This window comes from Cucurbita pepo, chromosome 14 (assembly GCF_057944985.1).
Source record: "Cucurbita pepo subsp. pepo isolate OVF chromosome 14, ASM5794498v1, whole genome shotgun sequence".
NCBI lineage: Eukaryota > Viridiplantae > Streptophyta > Magnoliopsida > Cucurbitales > Cucurbitaceae > Cucurbita > Cucurbita pepo.
The window spans coordinates 11,051,574-11,078,919 of NC_141811.1; the positions used below are offsets into that span (position 1 = coordinate 11,051,574).

At 38.9% G+C, this 27,346-nt stretch overlaps 6 protein-coding genes across 9 annotated transcripts; 2 read left to right on the forward strand and 4 right to left on the reverse strand.

Moving 5' to 3' along the window:
• Nucleotides 1-3,710: 3,710 nt before the first annotated feature.
• Nucleotides 3,711-4,616, reverse strand: LOC111810899 (putative calcium-binding protein CML13). Its single transcript, XM_023697734.2, has one exon. It carries the CDS (start codon nucleotides 4,499-4,501, stop codon nucleotides 4,058-4,060), a length of 444 nt encoding a protein of 147 aa, XP_023553502.1. The 5' UTR covers nucleotides 4,502-4,616; the 3' UTR covers nucleotides 3,711-4,057.
• Nucleotides 4,617-5,751: 1,135 nt separating this feature from the next.
• On the forward strand, nucleotides 5,752-7,673 carry LOC111810903 (small ribosomal subunit protein uS15). Its single transcript, XM_023697737.2, has 5 exons — nucleotides 5,752-5,868; nucleotides 5,952-6,024; nucleotides 6,113-6,251; nucleotides 6,326-6,512; nucleotides 7,432-7,673. Exons 1-5 carry the CDS (start codon nucleotides 5,846-5,848, stop codon nucleotides 7,463-7,465), a joined length of 456 nt encoding a protein of 151 aa, XP_023553505.2. The 5' UTR covers nucleotides 5,752-5,845; the 3' UTR covers nucleotides 7,466-7,673.
• Nucleotides 7,674-9,196: 1,523 nt separating this feature from the next.
• LOC111810902 (zinc finger (C2H2 type) family protein) lies at nucleotides 9,197-10,655 on the forward strand. Its single transcript, XM_023697736.2, has one exon. The coding sequence runs from the start codon at nucleotides 9,410-9,412 to the stop codon at nucleotides 10,502-10,504; it is 1,095 nt and encodes a 364-aa protein (XP_023553504.2). The 5' UTR covers nucleotides 9,197-9,409; the 3' UTR covers nucleotides 10,505-10,655.
• Nucleotides 10,656-11,679: 1,024 nt separating this feature from the next.
• GAE5 (UDP-D-glucuronate 4-epimerase 5) lies at nucleotides 11,680-13,537 on the reverse strand. The gene has a single exon (XM_023697735.2). The coding sequence runs from the start codon at nucleotides 13,301-13,303 to the stop codon at nucleotides 11,981-11,983; it is 1,323 nt and encodes a 440-aa protein (XP_023553503.1). The 5' UTR covers nucleotides 13,304-13,537; the 3' UTR covers nucleotides 11,680-11,980.
• A 3,375-nt stretch (nucleotides 13,538-16,912) lies between these two features.
• On the reverse strand, nucleotides 16,913-22,478 carry LOC111809668 (uncharacterized). 4 transcript variants are annotated; one of them, XM_023696048.2, is made up of 3 exons: nucleotides 22,288-22,478; nucleotides 17,969-19,634; nucleotides 16,913-17,325 (listed from the first exon to the last, which is right to left on the reverse strand). In XM_023696048.2, the coding sequence occupies exons 2-3, from the start codon at nucleotides 19,629-19,631 to the stop codon at nucleotides 16,967-16,969; spliced, it is 2,022 nt and encodes a 673-aa protein (XP_023551816.2). In that variant the 5' UTR covers nucleotides 19,632-19,634; nucleotides 22,288-22,478; the 3' UTR covers nucleotides 16,913-16,966. The 4 variants fall into 4 exon arrangements, with proteins under 4 accessions (XP_023551816.2, XP_086973874.1, XP_023551812.2 ...); XM_087117748.1 differs by having other exon boundaries at nucleotides 17,969-19,652; XM_023696044.2 differs by having other exon boundaries at nucleotides 17,969-19,716; nucleotides 22,288-22,477.
• A 632-nt stretch (nucleotides 22,479-23,110) lies between these two features.
• Nucleotides 23,111-27,002, reverse strand: LOC111809636 (copper ion binding protein). The gene is made up of 2 exons (XM_023696010.2): nucleotides 26,847-27,002; nucleotides 23,111-23,902 (listed from the first exon to the last, which is right to left on the reverse strand). The coding sequence occupies exon 2, from the start codon at nucleotides 23,880-23,882 to the stop codon at nucleotides 23,349-23,351; it is 534 nt and encodes a 177-aa protein (XP_023551778.1). The 5' UTR covers nucleotides 23,883-23,902; nucleotides 26,847-27,002; the 3' UTR covers nucleotides 23,111-23,348.
• Nucleotides 27,003-27,346: the final 344 nt, after the last annotated feature.

Genomic DNA, 27,346 nt, shown 5'->3' on the forward strand with positions numbered 1-27,346 from the left:
ATAATAAAGGGGAAAGGGAAATAAAAATGGCTTTCCTTTTCCTTTTTGTACCTCTTCCTTTAGCTCCATTACTTTTGGAGGTTCATTTAGTTGTACCTTTTTACTAGATCATGAATGGTATCTATGTCTTTAATTTTATTTTTGATAAATTATACTTAAAAGATAAATATATTAATTTCCGTTTTAAAAATCATAATTAGATCCCGATCAATCATCTTATTGGCTTGTCAATGTCGATCTTCTTGGATGATAGTTTGTGGATCTTCTTGTTTTATTTTATTTGTTGATCTACTTAGATCTGATACTTAGATCTGACCCTTAATTAAAATCTCAAAGTCGTACGCTTTAAATGACTTCAACTTACTTTCAAAATCTTTAGCTCTTCAAAGAAGACTTTGGCTTTAAACGCTTTTGATCTTTAGAGCATTTTAGGTCTTATTGGTTAAAGAGGAGCAACGAAACATTATTTACAAGGGTGTGTAAACCTCTCCCTAGTAGACGTGTTTTAGAACTGTGAAGCAATACGTAACAGACCATAGAGGATAGCCACCCACACAGACACAGTCAAACAGTGTTTTGATAGTTATAGACCAGAGTATCAAATATGGCTTGATATATGGAAGAAAGACAGCAAACAATTTGAGGTAATAGTTGAGCCATCAAGCCTTAGATGTTTGGCTGATGACCCACCAAATGTGGCTTGCATAACATTAGTCAAATTAAAGTTAAGAACAGCTTGGAGCAGATGATGCAGGCTTTAATTACAGTACAATTCAAAGTAATCAAAAGAGAAACAAGACATAGGGAATCCAAAATAACGGTGCAATGGAAAACTGCTCGAGCGAGTTCAAGTTTTGAAGTCATTTACAACTTATGAACCTGCAGAATCTCTTATGTAATTGAACAATCAACTTACCTGAACATAGTACAACTGGTTAGACGTGTATTTCACTGTGAAATTCCACGCCGGTTGGAGAGAGGAACGAAACATACGTTTTAAAGACCTTGAAGGAAAGCCCGAAAGGAAAAACCCAAAGAGGACAATATCTACTAGCGGTGGACTTGAGCTGTTATAAATGGTATCAGAGCCAGACACCGGGCGGTGTGCTAGTGAGGATGCTAGGCCTCGGCGGGGGTGGATTAGGAGATCCCACATCATTCTGAGAGAGGAACGAGAGCTAACGAGGACACTGGCCCCGAAGAGGGGTAGATTGTTAAATCCCACATCGATTAGAGAAGGGAACGAGTTCCAGTAAGGATGTTGGATCCCAAAGAAAGATGAATTGTGAGATTCCACATCGGATAGAGAGGGGAACAAAGCATTCTTAATAAGAGTGTGGAAACTTCTCCCTAACATACGCATTTTAAAAACCTTGAGGGGAAGCATGAAAAGAAAAAACTCAAAGAGGACAATATCTACTAGCAATAGCCTTCGCCTCACAAGTGAGTGGTAGGTTCAAATGTTGTAAAAGAAAGAGAAACACAATGAGCAAACATTCAGGGGGTAGAAAATGTAATTCTGGTCGATGGTTTACAGAGAAGATGCATGTCAAAAATGGTCTACACATAAGGTAACCAACTAAAGTGGTCAAAGAAATAAGCAGCAGACAAGATTAGGACTAGCAGATACAGTTCTTCAGCACTTCTAAATTCTTAAGTAAACAAGTAAAGAATTACACATGAAGTGAAAATAAACTCAATCACATGCCATTTCAACCAAAAGTTATGATATATGTTAAATAACTGGGGAAAAGAAATTTCCCAGACCCAAAGGAAGACTACAAAAGTACCTTCCAATTGATATTGATTAGAAAAGTTGAACAACACCCATATGGAGGGAAGAGCTTTGCTAACATTACACTATAAAACCCTTAACTTAGAAGCTATATCGTATAAGATCAGAGCTAGCCCCGAGTTACACCATGAGAGGCCAAAAGACTTTGCACTATAGTTAGTTCAGCACCAATCAATCCAGCTTAACACAATGATGGGAAGAGAAAAAATAAGCGGACTCTTACTTTGAATTCAACATCAATGCCTTCCAAGGTTAGGAAACCACAAAAAAGTAGTTTAAATCTCTTTGTGTGTGTATGGTGGGGGTGGTTTCCTATTCAAATACTCCTGGTCAGGTTGTCATGAAGTATGGGATTGCTCCTAAGATGCTAAGTCCAGAACTTTCACGGGACGCCCTCGATTAATCAAGAATCTGCTCTCTATATTCAAATTTTGATCAATTGTAAATAAGTGATCATGAAACTTAGAACTCGGGATCTCGAGACCGTCTAACAACTCAAAACTGAAGCTTTACACCTGACTGGCGTATATTCATCAACTTAAGAGTCATTCACATGATCCAACAGCCCAGCATTGTTTCTTGACATCCATAGGATGCAGGTAATGTTTTACTAGATCTTCTTCATGTTTTGCATAATAAATAACGATGCCTTCAATTTATGCACACATCCCCCTATGTTTGGAAAGATCTTAACCCTACTAGTTCTAAGTTCAGGACTAATTTTGCACAAGGGTTACCAAAATTTTTAAGGCAAAGACTATTTAATTTTCTATTCATTCAGTCTACTTAAAAGATCCATGAATTTGGTCATAAAACTTGGCTATGAACCTCCAAAGTATGTGCTTTTCCAAGACAAAGGATCACAGACTCTAGTAAGTTGGCATATAAAATTAACATGCTAGGAAGGAAACATTCCAAACGACTACGTGTTAAACTGCACCACAAACTTCACCCGGGTCAATACAGACGAGTTCGAACCTTCAAACTCTTGTTCATTACAAACACAAGGAATGCACAGAATTCCAACAGAGAGCCAAGCCATGGTCATGTGGTAAATCAAATTTAATAACTAGAATGTTTCTATAATAGCCCCAAACTTATCGCTAGCAGATATTGTCCATTTTAGCCTGCGCAGATATTGTCCATTTTAGCCTGCTACGTATCGCTCTCAGCCTCACAGTTTTAAAACTCGTATGCTAGGGAGAGGTTTCCACGCCCTTATAAAGAATGTTTCGTTCTCTTCTCCAACCGATGTGGGATCTCACAATCTACCCCCCTTCAGAGCCCAACATCCTTGCTAGCACTCATTCACCTCTCCAACTGATTTGGGATCTCACAGTTTCCACAGAACTCGTAAGAAAAAGAATGTTAAAAAGCTACATGGTAAAAGAGAACACACTAGGTTTGGGACGGATTTCCTTTAGCTCCACAACCTTAAAACTAAAAACTTTTTGTTATCTTCACAGAACCTGACAGAAGGTATAGTATCTCACATATAGAATTGTGTAAGTTTTAAAAGCATCTGTGCATCCCGCCCAACAGATCCCTTCTACAAAAAATTGAGAGGATCTACTTTGTGGCCACTAAAATGGAGTCTAGAACCAACCTTTTGACACCAATCTTTTTGACTCAATTGAATGCATTAGAAACTCTTGCATTGTAGCAACGAATCCTTCAAACATCTTAAACACATGCAATATAATTAATACTAAGATGCCTAAAATATATCAGGTCTCTTATCTCATGAGGCTAATATTGAAAGAAAATGCTAAACCAAATGAAACAAGAGAAGCTTAATTAATCTTTCAAATCTTAAAAACTAAACAACAAGCCATGGTGAACATGAAGACACCATCTGAGTCTCTCTAACTTAAAGACCATGCAAAAACATCAACCATTGCAAGACTATAAATCGTGGGAGAAGCTAATCATTTTTCGAAATTCAAGCTAAGAAACACATACAAATCACCAGATTCTACGTTACCCAGAAAACCACAGTTTTCAATACACCTCGAATCAATCCAAACATAACCCATCATAATCCTAATTTTTTCAAATAATATTAGCATTACTTGGGAAAGTATGCGAGCATCACCCGCATCCATCCCACCAAAATCCAAGCAAGTCTTGTAATCTGAAACCAATTAACAGAAATTGGAAAGAAAAATGAAAGAAGAATAAAAAACAACAAAGATCGCCACAAATTACTTCAGAAATCATTCCAGTAAAGCACAGAAAACCAAATTTGCATTACTTCCCTCCTCATTTGGCCACCATTCGAGCAATGAAATCCTCATACCGAATTTTACCATCCGGTCCGACCTCAACTTCTCGAATCCACTCATCAAACTCCGACGGCTCAAGCTTCTCACCAATACTCGTCAAAATGTGTCGGAGCTCCGAGACCAGGACGTAACCGGTGTTCTCTTTATCGAGAACCTTAAAGGCGTCTCGAAGCTGGCGATCGAAGGGCTCATGCTTCATGTGCTTGGACATGATCTCAAGAAAGCGATTGAAATCAAAAGGAGCAGTGAGATTCTCCTCAGCGATAATGGCTTTGAGTTGGGCTTGAGTGGGGTTTCCGCCGAGGGAACGCATTAGAATCCCGAGCTCCGATGGGGCGATCCGTCCATCGCCGTCGGAATCGAAGAGGGTAAAGGCCTCTTTCATGGAGGATTTCTGTTCATCGCTCAGATCTTTGCCCATCTCTGGTCTCGATTTAGGTTTGAATCTTCACAGAGCTCTGATTTCCTTTCTTCCTCTCCCTTTCACGCTCGCCTGAGTGTGGGAAGGTAACGTTTTTTTTTTTTTTTTTTTTTTTTTTTTTTTTTTTTTTTTTAGGGAACGGCAAAATGGAAATTAAACCCAAAATAATAATAAAAAATAAATAAATTCCATACGGAATTGCAATTATGAAAGGTCACTTTTATTTAATTATTTAAATTATTGGAGAATATATATCGAAAGAGGGAGCTTCAGTGTGTTTAAATGGCTCGATAAGGTAACTTAGATAATCCCAATAACTTAACCCGGACCATAAAGATTGAGTTAGGTTATAAATTTGTTCGGTTTGAGTTGAGTTGGTTTTTTTTGCAGCATTACCTAAAATTTAGTTTGGTTAGCACGTTGAGAGATTTTGGACTTGGTTTAACCCATGTGTCTTTGGGCTTGGGTCCTTCGGGAGCGTGCGCATGGGTTGGCTGAAACCTTCCGAAGTGGTAGATTGGGATGCAGTAGTGGATCCACGTGGATTATGGATTTCTGGATTCGATTCAACTTTCTCGTGGATCTTCTTCTTCACTCGATTCTGAACCCCTTTTTTCTTCTGTCTTCTCTCTTTTATAGATTCGTTTTTTTGGCGACAACCACATGAATCTGGATGTCATTTTGGTTCAATTACCTTCCTTCACCACTCGTGACGATTGTCGTACCTGTATAAACACAAAAAACCGTGAGATGTCCTCATTCCTCTTCTCCAAATTTTTTTTTCCTAACCCGACTACTCAAGAACAGAGGAAAGAGCAATTGCAATTAGTCTTACCACCTAATGTCAAATGTTTCTACTCACTCCACAATAACCGACTCAAGAATGGGGACGCGACGACGAGTTTTGTGAATGCATTCTGCACGTTCTCGAGTCTGTGGGGTTCTCTCTTCCTCAACATGTATGTGTGAGGGAGTGTGAACGACGAGGGCTTATGAAGAGGGAGCGTGGGCGGTTTCCATCACGAGATCCCTGACACCTTATCGAAAATCTCGTGCTTTGATACTCATTTAGTAGTGGTGCGTTTCAATTTGAGAAATATTGGTGTTCTAAACAATGAGGTTTTTGTTCACTTAACTCGATCAAAGACACAAATTATTTGTGTAAGAGGTCAAATGTTCAAATTTCTACTGTTATTTTTTATCCATAAATTTTAAAAATTTAAAGTTGTTTTTTTTAGATAAAATATAAAAAAAAAACTAGGGTTTATCGATTGGCAGTTGAGGCCATTGCCAGTTTCTGAAGCAGAGAGAGGTTTCGAAGCCCCTCCATAGTCGTCTTCTACAATGGGTCGTATGCACAGCAGAGGGTGAGTTCATCTTCTTCTCTCTTTCTCATCTTCTCATCCCTCCGATTCAGTAACTCAATCCCTCCTCTCATTTTCGATTTCAGAAAAGGCATTTCAGCTTCAGCATTGCCTTACAAGAGGACTCCACCGAGTTGGCTCAAGATTTCTACTCAAGATGTAAGTCCCTTTACCTTTAATGTTTGAGCTGCGATTTACTTTGATCGGAACGGACAGTTCTAGAATGTGTGTTGTCTGTGTTCATTAGGTTGAAGAAAACATCTGCAAATTCGCGAAGAAGGGTTTGACGCCGTCTCAGATCGGTGTAATTCTTCGTGACTCTCATGGTATTGCTCAGGTCAAGAGCGTTACTGGAAACAAGATCTTGCGAATTCTTAAAGCTCATGGTATTTGTTCCACTTTTCTCTCAATTCAGAAATTTTATGTTGTATGAACTTTTGTTCCCTATTACTTTCAAAAGGGCTTGCTCCGGAGATTCCTGAGGATCTTTACCATTTGATTAAGAAGGCCGTCTCGATTAGAAAGCATTTGGAAAGGAACAGGAAGGATAAGGACTCAAAGTTCAGGTTGATTCTTGTGGAGAGCAGGATTCACCGGCTAGCTCGCTATTACAAGAAGACCAAGAAGCTCCCACCTGTCTGGAAATAGTAAGTGGTCACTGATCTGATTCACTGTAGTCTATTTTGTTATCTGTATTATAACTTAAAGGATGATTATTGTGTTAAGCTCTGTTGTTACTCATTATTAGGGTGGATTTAAATATCCTCTCTTCATGCAAAGTATTGTATTGCAATTGCTTAGATCAATTATCTGTTGAGAATTGTTTGGAGATGTGTCCCACGTAGGCTAATTAAGGGGTTGATTATGAGTTTATTAGTAAAGAATATATCTCTATTAGTATGAGGCCTTTCTAGGAAACGAAAAGCAAAGCCATGAGAGTTTATGTTCAAAATGGACAATATCATACCATTGTGGAGGTCGTGGTTTCTAACATGGTATCAAAGCCATACCCTTAACCTAGCCATGTCAATAGAATCTTCAAATGTCGAACAAAGAAGTTGTGAGCCTCGAAGGTGTAGTCAAAAGTGACTCAAGTGTTGAACGAAAGGTGTATTTTGTTTGAGGGCTCCAGAGAAGGGGTTGAGCCTCGATTAAGGGGAGGTTGTTCGAGGGCTCCATAGACCTCAAGGGAGGCTCTATGGTGTACTTTGTTTGAGGGGAGGATTGTCGGGAGATGAGTCCCACATCGGCTAATTAAAGTGTTGATCATGGGTTTATAAGTAAGGAATACATCTCCATTGGTACAAAGTCTTTTGGAGAAACCAAAAGCAAAGTCACGAGAGCATATGCTCAAAGTGGACAAATATCATATCATGGTGGTTTCTAACATTATCAACTTCCAATTATCAACTTCCAATTACTAGTTGAATGTGGAAGAAAATAAAACTTCTCTCTACATGGGTTATTTGAAGTTTAGTTCATATAAACTCAGCTACCTCGACTATCATCTTTCCTCCCTGGTGATTGGTTGATTGATTGATTGTTTTTTTTTGCTTATTGTTTCAGCGAGTCAACTACTGCTAGCACACTTGTTGCCTGATTTTGTCCACTGCTGCACTTATGGGTGACTAAGATCCTTTCATTCACTCTATTCGATGTAAGGTATTTCCCATTATGTGGTAATTGTTCCAAGGTATCACAGAAACATAAGGATCAATTTGAGCTATTCTCATAGTGATTTTGTAGTTTCTTGTCTAATTGGACATGATAGTTTTTCTTATGATAATTATAATCGATATTCTTCTGAATTCAAGAGTGGAGATGTGGGCTCTGAAGCATTTTGCGCCATGGGTTCCCCTGTATAAGTATGCTACTTGGCCTACTGAAAATTTAAAGCTTATTGGGATTGTTTATGGTATCTATGTTTTAAAAGTTCTGATCCTATAATTAATAAAGATGATTCATAACTAACCCAATCCATGATATACCAGATTAACCTGTTCTTAATTTCTCGGACGTCGGGTCGGTTTTTATTTGTGATTGGTTGGATTATGAGTGTTAAACTACATTCACACCTCGCCTTGTGGCGCTTGTGTGGGAGGTACAGTTCTAAGAAGAGCATGCCTTGGTTTACCTCATGGTTAGGAGTGTGCTTCGAGGTTGTCACAGAGGAGGTTCTGTTCTGTTCTTAAGAAGATTGTTCCTGAGGTGTGTTGAGACTTTCGAGTCTCCAGACTCTTCTCCAGAGGGGGCGGGGTGAACATGAGAAGGCAGTTGTGGTCTTAGATTAGATTGGTTAGACTATAAGTCCCTACCGGGATTGATTTTCTAGGTGGTTAGAAAAGTGCTTTTAAGTGAAAAATTACACTATTTTAGTTACTTATAAGGACCTTTTGGAGATCGATTATTTTGGAATAGAGTGGGAATTTAATCCACACTCCAAGAGGGCCGATTGTTTAAGGTTTTGTTTATGACTTCTGAAATAAAAGGTTTTAAAATAGTATGCCCTATAGTTGAACTTGAATGAATCCTGAGTATTGATCTTTTTCATACGATGCGCCTCCGGGGAATACAATCCGTTGTGTCGTAAGTGGAGTGGGTTGTTGCAACCGCTGTTCTCTTCCTTAGAGAAGCTGATAGTTTACAAGGTTCAGGTTCAGTAGTGATTTGAGTTTACCAAGTGAAAGAAGAAGAGAGAAGGTTTTTGAACTTTTGGGACTAAACTTAGACATTAATTTTAAACTAAAAGTGTATTTTGTTGGATTGTATGATCTCACGGGTGTGAAAATTTTTCCTTGGGTGATGCATTTTAAAATCATGAGGTTGATGATGATACGTCATGGACCAAATTGTGAGTTTCATAGCTAGCAGTGGACTTAGATTGTTACAAAACATTTTTTCTTATTGAGTTCGTTCCACTATTCTAGGGTAAAAATTAAAAACATCAAATTTTAGGACGACAATGGTTATTTCACATTCTATGGTCGTGTTAATAAGCCCAATTTGATATTGATTAATATAATAATAACAACAAAATGAATAAATTAAACCTAATCATAAATTTGAACTCAAACTTTTAATTTCATTCAATTAGACTTCAAAATAATCTAACATTTATTGTTGTATAACTTTGTTCTTAAAAAAAAATTCAAAATTGCTAAATATTATATAATTTAGGGTTAAGATTTTAATACTAATTTAAATTTGAGGTATAATTTAATAAAATTGGAATATTACTGTTAAAATTAATTAATTAATTAATTAATTAATTAATTAATTATATATATATATATATATATTTTTTTTTTTTGCATTTTTTCTTTAATTGGACTTCTTCTGAATTGGGCTTCTTCTGAATTGCTTCCGCCATACAAGGCCCTCCCCCGCCTCACCTTCCGAGATTCCCGCCGTCAAGCGCCGACCAGGCAATTCTTCTGCTACTCACTCTTCTGTACTTGAGGTTAGTTCCATCTCTTCTTTACATTTCTCCTCCGTTCGTCCATTTTTATCTCATCCTCAGTACATGTGAAAAGAGTTTCTCGCCATGATAGCGTTCATTAGATTTCGGAATTTATCGTTCCATTTCCGTAAGGAAACTGAATTAATTAGTCGTTTTCATTCCGGAACGAATCTGAAATCAAATTCTCCGGATTCTTCCTGCTCTGCCGTTGCGATTTTCTGGGATTTGGACAATAAACCACCGAAATCGTTACCGCCTTACGAAGCTGCTGTTAAGCTCAAGGCTGCAGCGGCTTCCTTTGGCGCCGTTCGGTACATGGTGGCTTATGCGAATCGGCATGCGTTCAGCTATGTGCCGCAAGTTGTTAGAGAGAAGAGGAGAGAGAGGAAGATGCTTAATCAATTGGAGAGGAAAGGTGTGATTAAATCGATTGAGCCGTATCTGTGTCGTGTTTGTGGGAGAAATTTCTATGCGAATGAGAAGTTAGTGAATCATTTTAAGCAAATTCATGAGAGTGAGCATAAGAAGAGGTTGAATCAGATCGAATCTGCCAAGGGTAGTAGAAGAGTGAAGTTGCTCGCTAAGTATTCGATGAAAATACAGAAGTATAAGAATGCTGCTAGGGATGTTTTGACTCCGAAAGAGGGATATGGTCTAGCAGATGAGTTGAAGAGGGCAGGGTTTTTTGTGAAGACTGTGTCGGATAAGCCTGAAGCTGCCGATGTAGAATTGAGAAACGACATGGTTGAGGTCATGGATAGGAGAAGAGCAGAGTGTTTGGTTCTTGTATCAGATGATTCTGATTTTGTGAATGTTTTGAAGGAGGCCAAGTTGAGATGTCTTAGAACAGTTGTTGTTGGGGATCTTAATGATGGGCCACTGAAGAGAAATGCTGATACTGGGTTTTCTTGGAAGGAGATTTTAATGGGGAAGGCTAAGAAGGCGGCTGTGTCTGTTGTGGGAAAATGGAAGGATCGGGACGTTTTGAAGAGATTGGAATGGACATACAATCCTGAATTGGAGAAGGAAGTGTTTGGTTTGGATGATGATATGGGCGAGGATGAAGATGTTGAACAAGGTTCGGTTGATGAGAATATGACAAATGGTGACAGTGGTGCTTGGTGGGATCTCAGCTCTGATGCTGAAACTGAAGCTGTGTCGTCACGATCATGTAAATGACTTGACACTAGCATGTATTGTTGCTTCATCTTTACTTGAACACTACCCTAGAACTTAATGTTGCACATTGCCCTAAAATTTTGAGTGAGTTTGAGATAGGAATTTAGAAGTATAACAATCCAAGTCCATAGGTGGTGGCTGTTGTCCTCTTTAGGATTTCTCTTCCCGGCTTCTCTTTAAAGTTTTTAAAATGCATATGCTAAGGAGAGATTTCTACACCCTTATAAAAAAATGTTTCGTTCTCCTCTTCAACCGATGTAGGATCTCACAATCTACCCCCTTTCGAGGTCTAGTGTCCTCGTTGGCACTCGTTTCTTTCTCCAATCGATGTGGGACCCCCTGTCTACCTCCTTCTGACCCCAACGTCCTTGTAGACACACCCTCTTGTGTCCACCCCCTTCGGGGTTCAGCCTCCTTGCTAGCACATCGCCTAGTGTTTGGTTTTGTAACAGCCTGAACCCACCGCTAGCAGATATTGTCCTCTTTGAAGAGCTTTCTCTCAAGGTTTTTAAAACTTCTCTACTTGGGAGAGGTTTCCACACCTTTGTTCTCCTCTCTAACCGATGTGGGATCTCAGAAGGATAAGAGTGTTTTTTTAAAAAAAAATTAGAGTTTTGTTTGATAGTCAAAAGTAATTTTGAAGATTCCAAGAACCTAGAACACTTGGATTGCTTTGAGAACCATTATTAGATATCATCCAAACCCATTTTTGGTTAGAGAAATTGGAAGCTAATGGTATGCTCTATTCATAAAGTTTGGCCAGAAAACAACAAACCAACACGAATCTGCTGGTTTGAAAAAGGAAATTGAAATCTTAGGCCATACAGATTAAGGATTCTTCAATCAAAATAAGAGACTGGTAGAGAGCATTCCAAAATCTTGTTTGGAACATGCATGTTTATTTGAAGCAAAGAGCGAATCATATGCTAATGCAATGCAATGACTGAATTTGTTTACTGAAATTTTCAAGATTGTTATGAGTTTAGAAGCAGGGTTATGCAGAAACAAATACACCCTCCTACAGACAACTTGAGTATAGAACTGAATGGCTATCCAGAATCTTGCTAGAGCTTTAATATGTGTATGTATTGTCGTAAACATTAGCAAGAGGTCAGTTCAATATTCAAAGAATGGGAAGCCATTTCGTAAATTGCTATCTTATTCAAGATGATAAGTGAAGTCCACCAACCAACCAGCATGTTTCATTTCTCTCAGTCATGAAATGTAAAGCCTCAACAGAATGCAGTCCATAGGGGAAATACAGAAAAACGAACAGAACAAATGAAGCAACATTTGGGATATAGCTATGAAATAAGGCTTCTGGTCTTTTGCTGATAGAAAATGGCAATGAAGAGCAAAAAGCAAAGCTAATGCAGGAGGTGCTGCTTCTTTGTAAGCACAATATGACTGAAAAATGCAGCAAAGTATCAAAGATTGATGATCAGTGGACACAAAACAACATTAATTGTGAAGAATCTAAATGTTGGAGAAAGCCCTGGCAACTCTCTTCTTGGAACCAGAATAGTAATCTTGGTACCAACTCACAAACTTCTTCAGTCCTGTATCGAGATTGGTTGTTGGCCTGTAACCAAACTCCTTATGAGCCAAACTTATGTTGGCATGAGTGAACTTAACATCTCCATTTCTGGGCATTGGCAGAACTTTCTTCTTTGCCTTAACTTTCAAAAGCTTCTCCAGTATGCTAACAAGCTCACTCACTGGTACTGGTGATGTGTTTCCCAGATTGAAAATCCTCAGCTGTGCAGCCCTCTTCTTCTTCCCACCACTCCCTGTACTCTTCTTAGCGGTGTCCAGAGCCCCCAAACACCCCTTCACTATGTCATCAATGTAGGTAAAATCTCTAGCAACTGTACCATGATCAGGAGCTTCATAGATTGTTATCGCCCTCCGCTTGAGAATATCCTTAGTGAAGAAGAAATACGCCATGTCAGGGCGACCCCAAGGTCCATATACAGTAAAGAATCTCAAACCAGTGATTGAAAGCCCGTAAATATGGTTGTAAGTATGAGCTATCTCCTCTCCAGCTTTCTTTGTTGCAGCATAAAGACTTGCTGGTTGATCAGTTCGATCCTTCTCTGAAAAGGGTATCTTGGAATTCAATCCATAGACTGAGCTTGAAGATGCCCAAACAATGGCGGGCTGTGGATTTGCCGACTTACAGGCTTCCAAAAGGCTCACAAACCCAGCAATATTGCTGTGCACATAAGAACCTGGGTTCTGCATTGCGTACCTGACTCCAGCCTGAGCCGCAAGGTGCATAACATGGGTGAAAGCCACAACATCGAAGAGCTTACGAAGCAGTTCAGAATCGTTAATGTCTCCTTCTACAACGAACACACCAGCGCGATCGAGAAGCTTCCGCCGAGCTCTTTTGAGCTGTGGATCGTAGTAGTCATTGAAGTTATCGAGTCCAAGAACCCCATCGCCTCGTCGTTTCAGGGCGATTGAGACATGGGTTCCGACAAAACCCGCAGCGCCGGTGACGAGGACGGTGAGGCCGGAGCGCGTTTGAGCAGAGCGGCTGACCTTTTTCTCCCAATTATGACCACCCCACGAGTCTCCGCCCAGGGCTCGGCGAGGCGATGCGGAGGATGAAGGAGGGGAGAAGAAGAAGAAACAGATGATGAAAATCAAGAACAAGGAGGACCATAGAGTCAACCTGGAAATGGCGGAATGGACTCTCAACCGGTGAATATACGGCGGAGATTTCTCCGGCTTGAACTTCCCCGGCGTTGATGGTAAGTTATCGATGTGGGAAATTGTCTTCTGCTGTGACATTGGCCAAAATGAAAGTGCCTCAAGATTAGGAGTTGGGGTTAGAAAATTGTGTAGAAAGTATGAGAAAATGAAAGAGGTTTCTGGGAATTCTCAGATTGAAGGGTGGGTTTCCATCGCCATTAACGATTGGCTTTGTTCTGCTGGAAGAGGAAGATTGGATTTTGGGTGTTGGTGTTGGTGAGGGAAAGGGAAAGGGGAAGGGGAAGGGAAATGAAAAAAAAAGGTGAAGGGGGAGTGAATGAGAAGGAAAGGGGCTTGGAATAGTGACGATAGAAACTGTGGAGGCTTGCTTGCTTGACTGTTTCAATTCAATGGCGTGGATTTTTCTTAGAGATTCCAAATCCTTTGCTCATTCTTTCCACCTTTCATCCACTTGGTAACTTTCTTTTCATTGGGTTTCAAAATGGCTCAACTTTTACCCTTCAACTTCCTTACATCTTAGACACGGTCATGTTAGGCTTTGGGCTTGATAAGTGATGTTATCCGTACATTTTTTGGATTTTTCTTGACACCGGACGGTGTGTTAGTAAGGATGCTGTGCTCCCAAAAGGAGTGGATTGTGAGATCCCTCATCGATTAGAGAAGAGATGGATTGTGAGATCCCTCATCGATTAGAGAAGAGAACGAAGGCCTGGCCCTAAAAGGGGTGGATTGTGAGATCTCACGTCTGTTGAAGAGGGGAACGAAACATTCTTTATAAGAGTTGGAAACCTCTCCCTAGCATACGCGTTTAAAACCATGAGACTGACGGCGATACGTAACGGGTCAAAATGGACAATATCTACTAGCGGTGGGTTTTGGATATTACACAATCTCTAACCAAGTAATCCACAAGATTAAACTTTAGTATCACCTCTCTTAAACTCCATAATCTTTCGAAATTTGAAATCATTGAAATCATTTTGAAGGTTTATTTACCCCTTGCAAAGCTCAATAGTAGAAGGTTGTGAGATCCCTTATTCGTTGGAGGAGAGAATGAAACATTATTTACAAGGGTATGAAAACGTCACCGTGGCAAACACGTTTTAAAAACTTTAAGAGAAGCCCGAAAAGAAAAGCCTAAAGAAGACAATATGCTAGCCCAAACACGTTTTAAAAACTTTAATTGAAGCCTGAAAGGAAAAGCCGAAGAAGACAATATATGCTAATGGTGGGTTTGGGTTGTTACAAAGGTAGTCACATCTCTATTTTCTTTTATCGGGTTATATTAAATTTAAACTATTCGTATCAAATTAAAGCTAAAGATGTTATAAACAGATACAAGCATATGAAAATCTACGTTAAAGAATTAGTAAGGTTCTTATTTCTTTTGTAACCTATTTACGATAACTTTATAGTTAAGTCTATCTAATTGAAATAATTATAGAACACATTTTTCTATAAAGTATTTGGGTGAAGATATAATATGTTTAAAGGACATATGTTAGACAACGTTCCATCTCAAAAGTGGCTCAGAATATTATATTGCACACGCGGATGTCATAGGATTGGAAAGAATACCTAAACTATTAGGTACTTAGTATAGATTCCAAATTTAGTTCAAAACGTGACCTCTTTTTTAATCTATCGTAGAGGGGAATTAGATTAATATATTTGAACGGTTCGTCTTCCTTTATTTTCTTTACTTATTAGAAATAATTATCCGATATATATATATATATTTTGATGTTTTAGTCAGATTCTTTTAAAACAATAATTTTAGCGAAACCGGTCTTTTAGTTCCCGATCACACCCAAAATTTAAAAACTTGAAGACTGTAATTTTTTTCATAATTTTATTTATCTGATTTTAAATTAAATTTAGTAAAAATAATCACAAATAACTAATTAATAATTTAATTACTTAAAAAAAAACGTATTTTCCTAATTAGGTAATGATGAACATATTTCATTTGGATAAGGATGAACCCTTTCCCTTCCTTATCCATATAATTTAATTACATGACATCTTACATTTATCGATAATTATATCATTTAATATAAAACGTTATTTTGTTTCGGTGTCGAGTTTTTAAAATATTCTTTGAAAATTACCCATTTATTTAAAAAAAAAAAAAAAAACTCTTAAAAAGCAATTTTGAGTAAACTCGATATTCAAGCTTATCGCTAGTAAATATGGTTCGTTTTGGCTCATTATATCGCTAGTCTATTAGGGAGATGTTTCCACATCTTTATAAGAAATTTTTTGTTCTCCTCTCTAACCGACGTGGGATCTCACACTTTTTAAATGTTTAAATATTTAAAAGTCGTGCAATGGTTTTTTTGGAAGTCGGAGGTTCGATCTCGGCTCGTTCGAGGGTGAAAAATGGAAAGAATTAAAGAGAGTTTGGAGAGAAGGCAAAGGGCATGAAAATGTGGAGGTTATCTTGGTTCCTAATTTAAGTTAGGGTTATGTTGGTTGGGTATAAATTATTATTACATAAAGAGCCAAACAAAACAACCACCCACCCAAATTGCTTCCATCATGAAAGCCAAATTTCAAGGATGGGGAATGGTATTTAAGTAAATAACACAATTTTTTTTTTTTTTTTTTTTTTTGTCCTTTTTTCCTTTATAATTTAAAAAATCAAAGCGTACTCGGGAATAAATAAATCATCGAAGAGAAAAATATACTTCTTGTTGTTCGTCCCTGAGTTTTTAAGCTCGACATTTTAATTAATGTCATTTGGGTTAATGTAACATTCCAATATTGTCCTCTTTGGCCTTTTCTGTTCGAGAGTTTTTAAAACTCGTCTGCTAGGGATAGGTTTCCTCACCCTTATCAACAATGTTTCGTTTCCCTCTCCAACCAACATGGAATCTCATAGTCCACCGCCCCCTCCTTTCGAAATCCAATGTCCTCGCTGACACTCGTTCCCTTCTCCAATCAATGTGGGGTCTCCCAATCCATCTCCCTTTCGAGGCCCAACGTCTTTGTTGTCACACTGTTTCGTGTCCACCCGCTCAACCTCCTCGCTGGCATATTGCCCGATGTCTGGCTCTGACCATATATGACATCTCAAGTCCACTGGTACTAGATATTGTCCTTTTTGAACTTTCTCTTTCGGGCTTCCCCGTAAGATTTTTTAAAACGCATCTAAAGAGGTTTCCACACCATTATAAAGAATGTTTTATTCTTCTCTCCAACCGATGTGAAATCTTACCATTAATCTTGTTTTTTTCATCTATAGTTAATCGTTACCGTCAAATTTTTTGCTTCGTGTCTTGATTGGACACGTTTTTATTTTTAAATTAACATGACATATATATATAACTTTGATACACAATAAAACGATAAATCTTTTTTATTTATTTTTAGGCCGTGAACCGAGTTTTTCCATTCATTCTATCCTATTTACTGGTATTTATCACTGATACGGGAAAAATTTGTACTATCTTTTGTCCCAGTCCATGGTCAGAACGAGTCGCACATACACCCTAGTACATGTTCCTCGACGCTGAGGACATCCCCGAAGGGCGGACGATCCGGTGATATTTCTGATTTCTGATTGGCTATATATATATATATATTATATATATATATATAATGTGATCAAGGTAGTTGTGCCCTCTAATTTACAGAGCAGCTTCTCTTTGATTTGTATGAAAACCTGAGTGCAATATTTGGAGATGATATGCAATCAAGGGAATATTGATGTATCTGTTTCTGATTGCCTTGAAGATATTAAGGGCTGCCTCCACATTCAAGAGGCAGATTATCCAACCACGAATCATCTAAAACATGAGCCGATGATTCTAGCTCGGTCGGCCATTCTAAACTCACATCAATATCATCAAATACGACGGGTTTATATTTACCATCCCGAGTCCAACGAATATGTTCCAACCAGAGATTGCACTGTACAAACACTAAATCGTTCAACTTTTCCTGTTCGGTTGTACTACGCTTCTTCGAATGTAAGGTTTCGAACGTGCTCCAGTTCCATCTGCTGCACCCATAAGAACTACAGGGTTGGCTTAGTATTCGTATCGCCGCTCTCTGGAGCGTCGGGATTTCGTAACCGTACCCTGACCACCAATCCCCTATGGATGCAACATGGAAAATGAAATAAGCATCTGAAAAGTAAACAAAAATCTGACAGGCCAATGGAACCGTTGAGCTGGCTTGATCTAGTTGGAGGGTTTATGTAACAGCTCAAGCTCACCGCTGGTAAATATTAATCTCATTGGGCTTTCCCTTTCTGGGCTTCCGCTCAAGGTTTTAAAACGCGTATACTAGGGAGAGGTTTCTACACGCTTATAAAGAATGCTTCGTTCCCCTCTCCAACCAATGTGGAATCTCACAATCCACCCCCCTCTAGGGCCTAGCGTTCTCGCTGGCACTCATTCCCCTCTCCAATCCATGTGGGATCTCACAATTACACCGAGTGGCTTACCAGCGAGGACGCTGGTCCTCGAAGGGGTGTGGATTGTGAAATCCCACATTGATTGGAGAGGGGAATGAGTGTCAGTGTGAACGTTAGGCCCTGAAGGGGGATGAATTGTGAGATCCCACGTCGGTTAGAGAGAGGAATGAAGCATTCTTTATAAGGGTGTGGAAACCTCTCCCTAGTAGACGCGTTTTAAAACCTTGAGGGGAAGCCCAGAAGGGACAATATCTATTAACGATGGGCTTGGACTGTAACAATAAAACTTATATTACTCACATGCATAAGACGATTCATACCTGGGGTATTTATAGTTCTCCCCAAGATAGCGAAGTCGGTACCAAGAGCACCTTGAGCATTTACATATGCAGGATGTTCTCTAGTGATCTCCATTTTATCTTTATCCGTCGTCGCCATCTTCAACATAGCTTCCTGAAATCCGTTTCTAATTCTCAGATCAATCTTAAAGTTCGGATTATAAAAGATCGACGGGTTAAGGAACGCTGCTGCTGTGTGTAACGTCGTATGAAGCTGCAAGTTCCATCTCCGGTCGATCGTGTCCCAAATAGGCATATATTTATCCTCAATGCCATTGTAATACGCTTTGACTTCGACCTTCGCCCTCTCGATTCCTTCATATATATAGCCCATGGCAGGCATGTCTCCATCAACAAGCCTGAGAATTCTAATAAGTGGCTCAGAAATGTTGACAGCTTCACGAGCGTCCTTCCAAAATCGATCCAAATACAGAAAGGAAAGAATCGCCTGTGCGTCGGGGCGCCTGCTATAAATCGAGGACTGCCACTCCGAATGAGCAAACATGTGTTTGAGACCGTCCTCAAGAAACACAATGGATCTCAAGGACAGAAAATTAGTCACAAATCTAGTAATTCTTGGCCTGATCAGTTCCTTCCCGCTCGTGAATTTTCGCATCGTGTTTAAAATCCACGCATGACTATAAACGTAGCGGGCGATGATCTTTGCCTCGTCCAATACCGTACCGACCCACTCGATTTTACTAAGGTCCTCCAACATCTGATTAACACAGTAAGAAACACATGGAGACCAAAATAAGGAAGTGTATTTGGTCATCAGAAGCCTACCAGCATAGACATAGCTGGCTGTAGCATCTGTAATAACTTGGACAACATTCTCCACACCAACCTCGAGGACGATCGTCTCGAGCAAGTCGGACAGGTAAGTTGCATCATCTTCACGACCTGATATATTGACCGACTTCAGAAACAATGTTCCTTTTGAACACGTAATGGAAATGATTAGAAACGATTTGGTTCGTCCATCGGACCAGCTATTACATAGGATCGTGCAGCCTGTTTCTTTCCATTCGTCTCGATACTTTTTGTAAGAATTCTGTATATCACCTTTCACCTTAACCAAAAGAGTCGATTTTAGTTTCTCGTAACTCGGTGCTCGGTATCCTACTCCATATTCTGCTATAGCATTCACCATTTCCTGATAATACAAGGACTTGGCAGCACTGAAAGGAATAGAGTTATGGAAGAAAAAGACAGCAACTTTTTTATCAGTTTCATCCTTCTTCTGCTTTTGAGCATCATCGATCGGTGGTTGTGCGCTCGGTGAAGAGGACGGAAATGTCGATGGGCAGTTGCTTTCGTTCTGTCCACTCGATCCATGATGGATACCGCCGCTAGCTGAGGAGCTATGTTGCTGTCCATTTGTTGCAGTTTCCATATCGACCTTTGGTTTCTTGGGTGCCCTTTGTTTTTTAGGAGTGCTTAATATACCTTGAATATGGTCTCGAACGTCGATCGGGACTTCGGCACATGGAACTATATCTTTGTTTTTAATTTGAGCTAAATGAAATTTCATCCTGTATACACCTCCACTGAATTCCCGCTGACAATAATTGCATCGAACCTTCTGTCTCGTCGCATCAACAAGGACACAATGTTCCCAGCAAGCGTCCCGTCCTCGAACCATTGTCTATACGAGTATCGGAATCTGATAAGCTATGGTTTAGTAGGGTGCCTTGAACATAGCAGAAGGTATACAATATTTTGTGCCCCTAGAATACAACAATTACAGTGGAAGGTCAGAGGTATAATAAAGTAGAATGAAGGGAAATAACATATAAGATTTCATTGATTGATTGAGAGAGAGAGAGAGAGAAGCTGAGTTTACATTGAAATTTAACAACTGGAATGCAGCTAATGCAGTTTTAATCCCGAAGCATGATCGGGGACTCGTAGTGATACTTGTGTGCCCAAAAGGTAGTCTTATGATCAGCTTCCCGAGCCCTTATATATTTGTGTAACGGCTCAAGCTCACCGCTAGCAGATATTGTCCTCTTTAGATTTTCCCTTTCAAACTTCCCCTTAAGATTTTTAAAACGTGCGTCTGCTAGGGAGAGGTTTCCACACCCTTCTAAAGAATGTTTCGTTCTCCTCTCCAACCGATATGGGATCTCACAATCCACCCCACTTGGGGGCCCAGTGTCCTCGCTGGTACACCGTCGGGTGTCTGTCTCTAATAACCATTTGTAACAGCTCAAACCCACAGCTAGTAGATATTGTCCGCTTTGGCCTGTTACGTATTGGCGCCAGCCTCACGATTTTAAAACGTATCTGTTAGGGAGAGGTTTCCACACCCTTATAAGAAATGTTTCATTCTCTCTCCAACCGACGTGGGATCTCACAGCTAAAGCCTTTAGCCTTTACAGAAACAAGGAAATCACAATGACTAAAGAGAGAGTCACTTGAATAATCAGTTGATCAAAATAAATACAAGGAAGATCAAGTTAAAACTAATACTAGGACTAAACTTCTAGACATTTGAGGTCGGAAGACGGACTGTTTGACTACTGCAGAGAACGAGTCGAAGTCAGAGGTACCTCTATTATTTATTATGATGAACATACTTGATCAGAGACCATCTACAGATCTACCTCGTGACTTCGAATCAGCTGACGACCAAGGGGCCACAGTTAGAACGTTTCCCTGTTGCAGGCCGCTCAGAGATGGTGAACAGCCTTAACGGAGACAGCAGCAAGAATCTAATCTCGATCTACTCCATGACCAGTCGATATGAAGGTCTTAAGGTCCTCATTCTCGTTCAATCAGACACGTTTAGATGTTATTCTCACTCAACGCTCTTTTTCTGCTCGCTTTTAAATATTATATTCTTATCTTTTAAGAAGAGTCTTTCCAGTTCTTTCCTACTACTTACTCTTTTTTCAAGTTGTCTAAAGTAGGCATCATACTACATCCAATGATTTCCAAAGTCCCATTGTGTCTCAAGGAATCCAAATGACTCTTATTGTTATTATTTTGTTGTTCAAGCTATGAGCTTACTTGAACAAGTTTTGTTCTATAGATTGGACAATGGTATCCTCGAGTTCTAAAAATCTTGTATAACAGCCCAAGCCCACCGCTAGCAGATATTGTCCTCTTTGGGCTTTCCCTTTCAGGCTTTCCCTCAAGGTTTTAAAACGTGTCTACTAGAGAGAGGTTTCTACACCATTCTAAAGAATGCTTCGTTCTCCTCCCCAACCGATGTGGGATCTCAAAATCCACCCCCCTTCAAGGCCTAGCATCCTCGCTGGCACTCGCTCCCTTCTCCAATCGATGTGCGACCCTCCCCCCTCCCCCCCAATCCACCACCCTTCGGGAGCCAATATACTTGCTAGCACACCGCCTCATGTCCACCCTCTTTGGAGCTTAGCCTCCTCGTTGGCACATCGCCTGGTGTCTGGCATATTAACAGCCCAAACCCAAGCCCACCGCTAGCAAATATTGTCCTCTTTGGCCTTTCCCTTTCAAGGTTCCCCTCAAGGTTTTTAAAATACGTATGCTAGGGAGAGGTTTCCACACCATTATAAAGAATGCTTCATTCTCCTCCCCAAGTCACAAACCTGACCAAGAACACTCATACACTTCAGTTCGTGTTGAGCAACAACATTACTTTACAACATAGAACATCCAGCAATTAGATTTCAACAATGACATGCCCTTACAGCAGCCCAAGGAGCCTAAAACAAACCCAAACTGCTATGATTAACAGACAAAAGCATCTTTACTTACTACAAACTTCTAAGGTGGATCAACTATCTGGCACTAAAAACACAATGATTTGGAACATTTTAATTCATACAATTCAGTTCTAATATGAATCAAAATGTTCCAAATCCAAAGCATCCCAATCCATTCATACATTGAAATACCACAAACTACTATGTTCTTACAATAAGAACTTCTGAAGTTACTAATTCTATTCAAATAAAATGCATCCAGTTTGTGTAATCACCCAAAATCCAAATTACTTCAGCGAATGCTCTGTTCCCTTTGCCATTTTCTGAGTGATTCAGAATCAAAAAATCACTTCAACTACAACTCATATGTTCATAGTAAGCTCATAGAATTAAGATCATACAAGAAAGCGATAATTTATTAACTCATGCTAACAACTACCGTATTTAGAAACTGCTAAGAAAATGAATTGTTCCAGAAATTAGCTTCACCGAAATGGAATTTCATGAAAATTAAGCTTCCAGTGACTACCGAGAAACGAATTTGAAAAGGAATTAAGTTGCTGAAAGAGTAATGCGTTGAAAAATTCATCAGAGAGATAGTGACAGTACCTGAGGAGACGGAATTAATAAGGAGAAGATCTGAGACCGAATCTTAGTACCATCGGAAGTCTGAAACTGGAGTGATGAGATTCCGGCCGGCAGGACTCCGGGGAGAAAAGGACGGCGGATTGGAGGAAAGGGAAAGGTAGCCGAGTAATTGAAATACAACGGCGATAAATTAGTTGACTACTTGGTTTGTCGAAGGAGGATGTAACGCGGAATTCGCCTGCATTTTTCTCCATCACGTGATGTGCACGTGGTTTTCATGTATCATTTTGGTGTGAAATTTTCCTTTTCTATTTAAAAAGTTGAAATGATATTTAATTATTATTTTTATTTAATTTCTATTATTAAATTAATATTTTGTACTTAAAATTATAAAGGTTATATCTATTTATTCTTCAAATTGTAACAAAATTAAATTATTATTTCTAAACTTTCAAATATATTTAACAAATAAACATAAACATAAATAAACATCCTGTTAATTTAAGAACCTATTGAACAGAAACACGAAAGTTTAGATATTAAATTTATGTATATCTAGAGTCCGTTTTGCCTATATTAGCAATAATTGAGTCAATTAAGCTCATTTTAAAGTTACGAAATCTGTTACACATACATAATATTTGTTCAAAGTAGATGATATAAACTCTAATATTCAATCTGCACACAGCAAGATCAAGCAATAGACGTTGAAGGGTACTCTCTAGTCGGGTGATTTCAATAATAGACACACGTTGGCAAGCCTCTCGTTAGGGGCACTATGCTAAAAGCAAAAGAAACCCCATGAACCATCTTTATGAAGGGTACGAGGAAGAGTTCACTCATCTAGTCGAACGGATTTGAACCGTAGTGAATGACATATAAGTACACCCATAGAGCCTAAGAGAAAGGCTGGCCAATACGATTCAAGAAACAACACACAAAATTGAATCAAAGGAACCCCCAACAGTCATGTCTTGGGTTATTTCTGTTGGCTAAATCAGTTTTTTTCTTTCCTTTTCTCAGTGAGAACTTGAAATCACAATATTCTCAGTACAAGAGAAGATTCATTGCAGATGGCAATCCTACTTCTCGACCGAGCTCGAGCTCAATTTCTGCCGAGCTTGACGGTTACAGTTTTCGAAACTTTTTACGAGATGAGCACATTTCAAAGAGTCATTGGGATGATCTTTGTAGCATTGAAAGCAAGCTTCACTCTCAGCCACGCATGGCATGGGCTTTTGGTAAGGGAGCTTGAACTCCTTGTCATGGAGTTCCTTTGCCCTTTGAGTAACTTCCTGCACCATGTTGTCCTCCTGCTTCTGCAACTTCTCGACGACCCTTTCGCTCTCTTGCAGGATGGATCGGATTGCATCTAGCTCTGGATTGGCAGAATGCACGGGCGGAATTATGGGAAGAAAGAGCGGAGGAGCTTGGTGAGGCCATCCATCACTTGTGCTTCCCTTGAGCATCCCAGAATCATCAGATACATGTTTCTGATCAACCTTTACTTGGGGTTCCTTTGTTCTGTTTCTTCTCGGTTTTCTTTTCGGTTTTTCGGTATCATCAATTAACATATTAACAAGGTTTGAACTAATCTGAATGGAAAAATCACCCATTATGCTCCTAGGCAGACTACCTGAAAAGCAGGACAGGAATCATGATTTTTAGAAGAGAAAAAATTTCATCCATGAAATTACAAAGTTATCTAGTTATTAATTAATGATGAAAGACTACAATTGCTAAAAGAGTGTTTATATTTACACCAACAAAGAGCACTAAGAATAACCAAATCCAAGAAACAATCAAAGGAGCAAGAGGTGTCCAAAAATTCAACCATTCCGCACACTCCAAAAGAGTCTAAAGAACACCCTGGAAAACGCAAGCCACAACATCTTCTTGGAACCATGAAAAGGGTAGCCCACAAAAACATTAGTAGAATTTCATAAACCGTAGAAGGCACAACCAAAGACCCGCCGAAAGTGTAACAGCCCAAGCCCACCGCTAGCAGATATTGTCCTCTTTGAACTTTCCTTCCCAAAGTTTTAAAACGTGTCTGCTAGGGAGAGGTTTCCACACCCTTATAAAGCATGTTTCGTTCTCCTCTCCAACCAACGTGGGATTTCACCATTCAACCCCTTTCAGGACCCAGCGTCTTCGCTAGCACTCGTTCCTCTATCGAATCGATGTGGGATCTCACAAAAAGTATCCACAATATAAACCCAAAGGGGCATGAAAATAAATGGCCAGCACATTAAAAGAAAACCTTGAGATAAGCATCCTTCCAAATCACCGAATAAAATTACACTAGTAGTAGAAAAGGAGTCCAGACTTCAGAGAATATCCAATTATCCGCGATGCAATATAACATGTTATCACAATTAATGGATTGGGGACGTAGTAATTTCAAGTCGATTGTCTCTGCAGTGACCAATCTCGAAATCAAATAAAAGCACATAAATGATCTCTATCCTCTCTCTCTAAGGAAGTCAAAAATTTGCAAAACAAGTCCTACAACCGCATCCCTTGTAAGGGTTTAATCCAACAATATATTCATTAACAATACAATAACATAGGCAAATAAACAATTATGGTGCTCCTTCAAACTAAAGTGTATAATGTATCCGCGTTTGACATTCATCAAATACTCTTAACAGTAGAAATGTTTGTAAAGAATTAGACAACTCTCAAATGTTCATTAGGCACTTTAGGCATGTGGCGGGCACTTGTCTTTACATAACTGAATATGTTCAGAGCATTTGTCAAACACAATAGATATGAGACCATTGTAAACTTTCACCAAACAAATTTTGTGTCCTAACTCATAATTGCTTAGAAAATAACATGTCACTGTGTTCGTGTTGCATCTTGACCCATCTTTCTTAATTCAAAATTAAACACTAATATCTTTTAAAAGTTTTACAACTATATTCATTGTTTATAAATCACAAACACAATAATAACACCTCTAGATACAAGGGCAAAGAAAGGTCAAAGGATAATATGCTCCATCCAAATTTTGCATCATCAAAAAAATTATTAATGAACTAAGAAAATGATTAAGTGTACCATTGCAAAATCTTAGTGTTCAATCAAAGCCTAAAAAAACAGAGAGAGAGAGAGAGAGAGAGAGATTAAAACCATAATATGAAGAAGACTTTATGTCAAAGTTGATAAACTAACAAAGCCACTAGAAGAGTAGAAAAAACTCTTTAAGCAGATCTCAGAAATAGTTAGCCGTAGTCAGAAGGATAAAGAAAGACAACTCTGAAGGGGCTTTTTCAGTCTAAATGTTAGCACAAATACCAAATAGAGGATTAGAATGACCAATTAATGCATTTTCCGGAGAACTAGAGGACCTATGAAAACCAATTCAAATTGGATAGTTGCCAAGTAGCTGAAAATCAATATTCTACAGTAGACACATCAAGGACTAACTAGCCAGGGGACACTTTTCTTCTCACATTGACTCCCAAATCTAATATACAAATGGACAGTCACGTTGTTTCCCAATTTGAATCACGTGAATTGAACGGTAACCTCAGTTCTTCATCGACAGAAAATAGCATGAATGAGTGAAATAAAACTTTCTGGAGGTTATTGTAATAGCTCAAGCCCACCGCTAGCAGATATTATCCAGGCTCATAGTTTTAAAAATGCGTCTGTTAGTGAGAGGTTTCCACACTCTTATAAGGAATCCTTTGTTCCCCTCTCCAACCGATGTGGGATCTCACAATCCACCCCTCTTGGAGGCCCAACGCCCTCGCTGGCACACCCTCCGATGTTTAGCTCTGATAACCATTTGTAACACCTCAAGCCCACCGCTAGTAAATATCGTCCACTTTGACCCGTTACGTATCGTCGTTAGTCTCACGGTTTTAAAACACGTTTGTTGGGAGAGGTTTCCACGCCTTATAAGGAATGCTTCGTTCTCCTCTCCAACCGACGTAGGATCTCACAGTTATGAAGTTATTTTGTTTCGGGCTCTATAACATTTGGATGCCAAAGAAGCTAGTAGGATATTAAATCTTAGTAGATAGCCACTATGGATTGAATTCATTCCCTGCCCTCACTGACCACAAGATGGTTTACACAAATACACACTAACAGACTTGTCAAGCAAAAGGAGATACCAAGTGAAACGAAATTTGATTACAAACCAACACAAATGGAACCAACATCCAAAATCAACGAACATCTAAATATATCATAAATTACAGACAACATCCACATCCACTGGTCCACCATAACCTACAACAGAGGGAAAACAAAAGCAGCTATCTAAATCGTCCCATTTTCAAAACCCATCGCAATAAACTCAGATTCGCCTAAACATATACCACTGCCAAACCCAAGAAACCCTCCAGCAATTATCGCTAAATGGAAAAGGACGGTATTCAAATGCAATTGATAAACCACAGAAGACATCGGATACACAAAATCTTCAAAATGGAACCCATAACAATGGCATAAACGCTAGGGCACCCAACAGAAGGAAGATCCAGGAATCAATTCTAGAAAATGGGAAATGAAACGCCGATTGATTATCATATAAAAGGAAGGTAATAAAAATGAATGTACACCTGTGACGATCACGGCTCCGTCTGCAGCAGATTCAGAGTTGGAGAAGGTAAGCCCTAGCGTAAAATCAAATCCTGTATAACGAAACACAATACAGAAACAATCGTGCTTGCTTTATTTTATTCCGAGAAAATAAAATGGTTTATAAATTCAATTTCTCAAAATAACATTTTTTAGATTTTGAATTTTGAATTTTATTTATAATAACAATTTAATCTCTACATTTTAAAATTTTAAATGTCAATTTTTATTATTTAACGATTTAGTTTATAAACATATTGAATTCTTAATTAGTTTATTAATCTATTTACAAGAAAAGAAAATTCATTAAATCTTAATAATAGTTTTTACTGTAAAATTAAATTATTATAAAATTATAAATTAAAATTGAGAAACTAAATTGTTATTTTTTAAAAATCAAATGTGGTTTTTAACCCCAAAAAAATAAAAACTTTAATAAATATATATATATATATATATATATCATTTGTAACGACTCAGA

What these genes read in the sequence shown, in the direction of transcription:
- LOC111810902 (XM_023697736.2), top strand. Translation starts at nt 9,410, where the DNA reads ATGATAGCGTTCATTAGATTTCGGAATTTATCGTTCCATTTCCGTAAG.
- LOC111809668 (XM_023696048.2), bottom strand. Translation starts at nt 19,631, where the DNA reads ATGGTTCGAGGACGGGACGCTTGCTGGGAACATTGTGTCCTTGTTGAT. An exon ending in GAGAACTATAAATACCCCAG is followed by an intron (nt 17,326 to 17,968) that starts GTATGAATCGTC and finishes TTGCATCCATAG; the next exon opens with GGGATTGGTGGTCAGGGTAC.
- GAE5 (XM_023697735.2), bottom strand. Translation starts at nt 13,303, where the DNA reads ATGTCACAGCAGAAGACAATTTCCCACATCGATAACTTACCATCAACG.
- LOC111810899 (XM_023697734.2), bottom strand. Translation starts at nt 4,501, where the DNA reads ATGGGCAAAGATCTGAGCGATGAACAGAAATCCTCCATGAAAGAGGCC.
- LOC111809636 (XM_023696010.2), bottom strand. Translation starts at nt 23,882, where the DNA reads ATGGGTGATTTTTCCATTCAGATTAGTTCAAACCTTGTTAATATGTTA.
- LOC111810903 (XM_023697737.2), top strand. Translation starts at nt 5,846, where the DNA reads ATGGGTCGTATGCACAGCAGAGG. An exon ending in GGTCGTATGCACAGCAGAGG is followed by an intron (nt 5,869 to 5,951) that starts GTGAGTTCATCT and finishes TTTCGATTTCAG; the next exon opens with AAAAGGCATTTCAGCTTCAG. An exon ending in TCAAGATTTCTACTCAAGAT is followed by an intron (nt 6,025 to 6,112) that starts GTAAGTCCCTTT and finishes TGTGTTCATTAG; the next exon opens with GTTGAAGAAAACATCTGCAA.